The sequence below is a fragment of the Chelonia mydas genome, chromosome 8 (assembly GCF_015237465.2).
Source record: "Chelonia mydas isolate rCheMyd1 chromosome 8, rCheMyd1.pri.v2, whole genome shotgun sequence".
In the NCBI taxonomy this organism is placed as follows: Eukaryota; Metazoa; Chordata; order Testudines; family Cheloniidae; genus Chelonia; species Chelonia mydas.
The window spans coordinates 44,684,640-44,692,549 of NC_057854.1; the positions used below are offsets into that span (position 1 = coordinate 44,684,640).

General features: G+C 45.0%; 1 protein-coding gene across 5 annotated transcripts in view; it reads right to left on the reverse strand.

Annotated features, from left to right (window-relative positions):
• Nucleotides 1-7,578, reverse strand: part of SUCO (SUN domain containing ossification factor) — a 79,134-nt gene extending 71,556 nt beyond the window's left edge. For 3 of the 5 annotated variants that reach the window (XM_043552740.1, XM_037906512.2, XM_037906514.2), the window contains exon 1: nt 7,127-7,459. In XM_043552740.1, coding sequence (XP_043408675.1) covers nt 7,127-7,191 — 65 coding nt within the window. In that variant the 5' untranslated portion in view covers nt 7,192-7,459. Of the gene's footprint in view, nt 1-7,126 lie in introns of all 5 variants that reach the window. The other 2 variants (XM_043552741.1, XM_037906511.2) reach the window with 2 other exon arrangements.
• Between the last annotated feature and the right edge of the window lie 332 nt (nt 7,579-7,910).

The following is a 7,910-nucleotide window of genomic DNA, read 5'->3' on the forward strand; positions in this document are numbered from 1 at the left end:
GTGTTTATGTGACCATCGTTTATTAGCACTGTAGTGTCCAGGAAGTGGATCTCTTGTGTGGCCTGGACCAGGCTGAGGTTGATGGTGGGATGGAAATTGTTGAAATCATGGTGGAATTCCTCAAGGAATAGTAGAGTAGAGTATTGGTGTAGAGGGCTTCTACATCCACAGTGGCCAGGATGGTGTTATCAGGAAGATCACCGATGGATTGTAGTTTCCTCAGGAAGTCAGTGGTGTCTCGAAGGTAGCTGGGAGTGCTGGTAGTGTAGGGCCTGAGGAGGGAGTCTACATAGCCAGACAATCCTGCTGTCAGGGTGCCAATGCCTGAGATGATGGGGCACCCAGGATTTCCAGGTTTATGGATCTTGGGTAGTAGATAGAATATCCCAGCTCAGGGTTCCAGGGGTGTGTCTGTGTGGATTTGATCTTGTGCTTTTTCAGGGAGTTTCTTGAGCAAATGCTGTAGTTTCTTTTAGCCCTCTACACCAACATTCCACACAAAGATGGACTACAAGCCATCAAGAACACTATCTCCGATAATGTCACGGCTAACCTGGTGGCTGAACTTTGTGACTTTGTCCTTACCCATAACTATTTTACATTTGGGGACAATGTGTACCTTCAAATCAGCGGCACGGCTATGGGTACCCGCATGGCCCCACAGTATGCCAACATTTTTATGGCTGACTTAGAACAATGCTTCCTCAGCTCTCCTCCCCTAACGCCCCTACTCTACTTGCGCTATATTGATGACATCTTCATCATCTGGATCCATGGAAAAGAAGCCCTTGAGGAATTCCACCATGATTTCAACAATTTCCATCCCACCATCAACCTCAGCCTGGTCCAGGCCACACAAGAGATCCACTTCCTGGACACTACAGTGCTAATAAACGATGGTCACATAAACACCACCCTATACTGGAAACCTACTGACCGCTATTCCTACCTACATGCCTCCAGCTTTCACCCTGACCACACCACAGGATCCATCGTCTACAGCCAAGCTCTGCGATACAACCACATTTGCTCCCACCCCTCAGACAGAGACAAACACCTACAAGATCTCTATCAAGCATTCTTACAACTAAAATACCCACCTGCGGAAGTGAAGAAACAGATTGATAGAGCCAGAAGAGTTCCCAGAAGTCACCTACTACAGGACAGGCCTAACACAGAAAATAACAGAACGCCACTAGCCGTCACCTTCAGCCCCCAACGCATTATTAAGGATCTACAACCTATCCTGAAGGATGACCCAACACTCTCACAAATCTTGGAAGACAGGCCAGTCTTTGCCTACAGACAGCCCCCCAATCTGAAGCAAATACTCACCAGCAACCACACTCCACACAACAGAACCACTAACCCAGGAACCTATCCTTGCAACAAAGCCCGTTGCCAACTGTGCCCACATATCTATTCAGGGGACACCATCACAGGGCCTAATCACATCAACCACACTATCAGAGGCTCGTTCACCTGCACATCCACCAATGTGATATATGCCATCATGTGCCAGCAATGCCCCTCTGCCATGTACATTGGTCAAACTGGACAGTCTCTACGTAAAAGAATAAATGGACATAAATCAGATGTCAAGAATTATAACATTCATAAACCAGTCGGAGAACACTTCAATCTCTCTGGTCACACGATTGGAGACATGAAAGTTGTGATATTACAACAAAAAAAAACTTCAAAACCAGACTCCAGCGAGAGACTGTTGAATTGGAATTCATTTGCAAATTGGATACAATTAACTTAGGCTTGAATAGAGACTGGGAGTGGCTAAGTCATTATGCAAGGTAACCTATTTCCCCTTGTTTTTTCCTCCCCCCCCCCCCGACGTTCTTGTTAAACCCTGGATTTGTGCTGGAAATGACTCACCTTGATTATCATACACATTGTAAGGAGAGTGATCACTTTAGATAAGCTATTACCAGCAGGAGAGTGGGGTGGGGGGAGAGAAAACCTTTTGTAGTGGTAAACACCCATTTTTTCATGCTTTGTGTGTATAAAAAAAATCTTCTACACTTTCCACAGTATGCATCTGATGAAGTGAGCTGTAGCTCACGAAAGCTTATGCTCAAATAAATTGGTTAGTCTCTAAGGTGCAACAAGTACTCCTTTTCTTTTTGACTTAATACAGAAGATTGCTGTAATCTTTAAAAGAGAAACTATCCCTATAAATATACATGTTTATAGGAGGATCACAAATGTAAAGTTAAGTGCATAATGAGTACCCCAAATGGCCAAGTTACAAGAAATATGGGAATACCAAAGTTGAGATTTTTCTAGATTCTTTTAGGTTTCTTAGAATCCACAGCTGGAACAGGTAAAAACACTTTTAAGTAAAATTTATTTTGGTTCAAACTCAGGAATTATCTAGCTGACCTAGGAGAACTAAGGAAGTCCAATTAAAAAGAGTGAGACTAAGAGTCTGAATGGATGCAAGCCATATCTACAGGGGCTAAAAGTATTATAACCATGGTAACAGAAATAAAAGAAGAAGATCTTTCCTAGTTTCCTTTGTATATCTGATCATTTGTTGTAGTCTGTTTCATTGTTACTTTCCCCTGTAGAAACAGCCATGCCGTGTTAGTGGAGGTTTTTCATAAAAAAACTTTAATAACGAGGAAATGTGATTGTAGAGCCACAACATTTGTCATAAGAACTCACTGGCATGTGTGCAGACACTTGAAATTTAGTCATATTTTACTGAAGTCTAAGCAGGTGTCCCTTAAATATTAGAGGATTATTTGGTGGCTAGTAGGAAATGAGAGTTAGTATTCTTGGATTTCTTACCCATCATCAAGTGTCCATACCACAACTGAAAGTTGTGCTGCCATTCTGTAGAGAGTATTTTAATCTCTATTGTTGCCCACCAGCACCTTCTACTAACACAAAGTTCACTTTAGAGAAGTATTTTAAAAGAATGAGAGTTGTACCCAATCTTATTTCCTTACCACATCTAGACCAGCAGTTCTCAACCTGCAGCCTAATCAGCACAGGGCTGTGGCCCATGTCACATCCACAGGGCAATACAAGTACTATTGAATGCGGCCCACAATGGTAATTAGGTTGAGAACCACTGATCTAGACTATTTAAAAAAAAAGAGACACCAAGAAGAGTGTTGGAGCAAGTTGGGATAGTAAAGAGTCTGCAATTTTACCGCTGAAGTTGACAGAAACGACAGTAGAACCTTGCCTGACAGAAGAATGTGTCCATCCTTGAATGCTTTAGAGATAACAAAAGGTAACAAAAAAAATCTCAGAGCAAGTTTCTCTCAAACTAAAATTGAGTGAAATTTAACAGTTACCTTATGATACAGAAACAGCACATTTCTTTTCAGTAATCTGCAGAATTTGGCACTCTTATAACCAAGAAGAAGAGATCCTAACTTTTCTTACTCTACCATGGAATAGATAAAAGTTGCTGTGCCTTCTATATAACAGTTACTAATAAAAGAAGCTAGCTGTATTCTTAAAATGCAGGGAACTTAAGAGGACAACCTGTTCCATTATTAATGAATTTCAGCTTTGGAACACTTAATTTGTTATCAGCCCCAAACACGACACTGAGGAGATTAATGCACGTACGCAAGAAAGAAAGAAGAAATTATTCTACTTTTATTAAGTATCTTATTTGGTTAATGGATCAAAAACCCTTGTGGAAACAATTAAAACATCCCAATACAGTTTTGCTCAATAGGTTAAATCTGTGTATGAAAAGCTAATGGCAACTGACTGTTTAAACATGGGTTATAACAATTCTCTTCTTCCAACAACTTGAACTATTTGCTAGATTCTTACTGAATCCCCCCCACACACACACACACAACCTTAAAAAAGGGATGAGCTGAGAGATTTGTGCTAGAAATGCTTTAAGCCAGGGATCAGCAACCTTTTGCACGCGGCCTGTCAGGGAAATCTGCTGGCCGACCAGGGCGGTTTGTTTACCTGCAGCGTGCGCAGGTTCGGCTGATCGCAGCTCCCACTGGCCACGATTTGCCATTCCAGGCCAATGGGGGCTGCAGGAAGCGGCACAGGCCAAGGGTTGCCGATCCCTGCTTTAAGCTATTAGTACAGTTTGCCTCAATGCTTTCTGATAGAGTTACAAACCTTGAGCCCCAATCATGCAATTGACTGCACAGGCTGACTCCCATGCCCCGGGGAAATGCAATTCAAGGAGCTACCCATGAGTCCACCCATATGGAGTTAACTGTAGGATTGGACCCTCAGCTATTAATCATAGTGCACTGTCCATTTACAGATACTTAAAAATGTTTGTTTTCACAAGCAGCAAAATATTTACAATGTTACAGAATGAAGTACTCTGTGCACAACTCTCTTACAACAATGTTGAGGGTGTTCCTTTAATTCTTGCCCTCTTAATTCTCTAAATGTTTGTAGTTTGTTCAAGTGGAGGATCCCCTTACAGCTTTAGTACAAAAATGCTATATTGATTTTTTATTCTAAGATTTTTCAAAAAGTCAAGTTCAGTGGTTTAAGTAGTAATTTGTTTTTAAAAGAGAATCCCGCATCACCAGTTATCCTTCAAAAAAGTAACCAAAATTAAATAGATTTCAGAGGAAGAGAAAAGCAATGATCCACTGGCAATAACTTTCAAGAGCTCATACTGACAGTAACTGTCTACAAAATTAACTGGCAGCAAAAATATATACAGAGAAAAATTCTCTTACTTCAACATAAGTTTGCAACTTCTTTAAGAACTTCTAACATGTGCCTCTTGGGTGTTTTGGGGGCACCAATCTGAGGAGGCTACAGAGTGACACTCCTCTGGCAGTCATACGTGAAATGTGACAAGCAAGCAACTAAGTCAGTCCAGTGATTATTTATGAAATTGGAGAGGAAGACACGGAAATATCCCCTCCCCAAATTTTCTCACTTTCCATTAACATTCAATAAAACTCCACATGGAGTGTGCATTTACCAACTTCCCTCTCCACAGGTTTCTGTGAAGTCTACACCATTCTCTCTCTAGATGTATTATTGCTTTCTATTTACTTCTGTTTGCAGCTTCAAGATTATTTTATCTTCTACATAGCAATAGCATTTAAAAACAGCAGAAGGACAGTCCCTGCCTCAAAAGCTTATAATAATTTAGAAAAAGATGCCACTGTTGGACTAACAGAAGAACGAGGCCAAGGGAAATAGCAAGATCACATTAACAGGCCACATATATATACACAGCTTTTAAAAATAAATTTTAAAGTCCCTTTGAGTCAGTTGTCTAGTCATTATTGGTTGGCACCTTATCTTAGGCACTACAGCAGAAGTAGACCTCAAGGACTTGGAAGGAAACAGAAGAAGCTTTACAGACTAGTTCAGGGAGTGCATTCCATGTGTAAAGAAGCAAGCACAAAGGTGTTTGTGGGAAAAAATAGAGGCTGGCATAATTGAAAGCAAACTGGTCTTCAGATCTGTGTCTCACATCCTGGCCTGACAGGCTATGTTGTGCATAATTTTAAAATTTAAAGACAAGAAAACATTTGATGTGATGAAGGGGGTGACATGATCAGAAAACAAAACAGGGTTATTTTAGCTGCAATGTATCTGAAGAGTAAGGGGGCACACAGTGGGAAATGGGGGTCAGGAAAACCAGAGGGGAAAAGGCTGCAGTAGCCTGGATGGAAGATACAGACCTCGATGACAGTTCTAGTAATATGAATTTAGACGAAAAGCTGCATTTCAAAAATATTAGAGAAAGAAACTGGAAGAATTTGAAATGGCCTAAATGTGCGGTCTAGAGAGGCAGCAGAGTTGAAGAAGACACTAAGATTACGTGCCTGAAAGGACGGTGGTGCCATAGGATCACAAAACTCTTTACAAACAGGCTATGAAGAAAATATGTTAGCCCTGTCAAAGGACATGGTCACCACAATGATATTCAGCCAAAGTGAAAAGTGAGATAGCTAAATGAAAGTTAATACAGTAAGTCAGTGTTTCTCAACAACCGGCCCATGGACCGGTGCTGGTCTCTGAGATTTTTCTGACAGTTTAGGAAGGCAGCAAGCCGGTCCCTGGTATCAAAAAAAGTTGAGAAACATTGCTGTAAGTCATCCCCAGGATTCCACAGAGTTTAAAAACACCCCAACCGTCAACTACTTCACTAGGGGTGATGGTCCCGATCACCTCAAGCACACAATGGGTGGGAGTAGAAGAGATATTTCCCAACCAAGGATCTTAAATCACTTTGTAAACCATTAAGCTCAGCCCTGGCTGCAACAGAGAGACAATCCCATTCTGTGATTAGACAAGGTCTTCCATCCTAAAAGGCCCCATAGCACTTTCCAAACTACACTAACATTGCTTCTCCTGCCACCGTGAATGCAGCATACATGGGAGTTGATTATTGGGATTTGCTTGCTGGTACAGCAATTTAGACGCAGTGTCCCCCAGAAAGGAAGTCAACACACCTGTCACTGGAGGTTATGGGGGCAGCACAGGATCTTTGTGGGAAGAGATATCTAAGCCACAGGAAGGAGATACTAACTGGAAGGAAATCTCCTCTGGAAACTTGCGTGACTGGGAGCAGGAGAACCCACCACTCACAGCACAGGGCGGGGGGGGGGGGGGAGACCACCCAAACCCTCCAACACCCAGGGCTACAGGGTCCCACAGAAGTGGAGAATCCCATCAAACAGCACAAGGGAAGACACCCCTAATTCCCAGGGCTATAAGACCAGGGAGAAGCAGGGAAAGCCCAGCACACAGCACAGGTGGGGAAAGACAACCCCCATATACAGGGCTATAGGGCCCCATGGGAGTGGCAAAGCCTGCAATACACAGCATGGGTGATGGAAGGCACCCCTCACACCCAGTGCCATAGGGATCCATTGGAGTGGGGGAGCCCGCCATACACAGCACAGGTGAGGGAGAACGTGCCCCACAGCCAGGGCCTCATTGGAGTGGGGGAGCCCGCCATACACAACAGATGCGACCCCCATGCTCCATTTGGGAAGGGCTCGGGTTGGGGGAGTGCTCGGAGTGGCCACGGAGTCCGGCATGAAGAGGGGTCGGTGAGACCACCGCCCCTCCCAGCCCGGGGCAGGACTCCCCCCGGCCCAGCCCCCTGCCCCGGGCTCAGAGACCCACTCACCAGAGAAGGGAGCAGAAGAAGAGGCAGGAAGCCAGGGCCAGGAGCCGGCGGGGCGGCTTCCTCATCGTCTCCCCCTTCTGCCTCCCGCGGCAAGGAGGCGGCGGCGCATCCTCCCGCCTGCTGCCGAGGGGGACCAGAGCGGCGGGGCTGGAGCCGGAGCCTCGCTGGGGGTTCAGACACTTCCAGCCGCCTCGCGCCGCTGCCCCCGTCTCAGGGCGATCTCCAGGTCAGCGCAGCGCGAGCGGACCCAGCGAAGCCGTTACCCTCCCCCCAAGTCCCCCCTTCACGCGCTGAGCTGGAAGAAGACGCGTCACGTCACCTCCCCTCACATAAACCACGCCTCCACTCGTCGCCAGAACACAATTGGGCCTGCACATTCGATGGCTTCCTCCCACCCCTCACAGTGATTGGCTCAGAGGGACCACTGACTGATACCATCCCCAGCCCGCAGTCAGAACTCCCACTGTGATTGGACTACAAAACGGAAGGGCCTCTTCAAAAGACCCTCGCACCCTGGGAGTTGTAGTCTTCTCTCGGCATCGTGCCCTCTCAGAGAGCGGCGAACCAGGGGTGCCCTCCCCAAAGCCAGGACCGATTTAAGCGTCTTTAGAAGAATTAATAATAGAAGTAACAACAAAAATATACAGATAAGCGAAATGAGTTACAACATAATGATAAACGTTTCCGGGCGACTGGTAGCAGACTAACACGGCCAGCACTGAAACCTGTCAGTATTGACCTAGCTATATTCAGGCTTTCTGTGGGCGCCGCCCCGAGAGAGCTG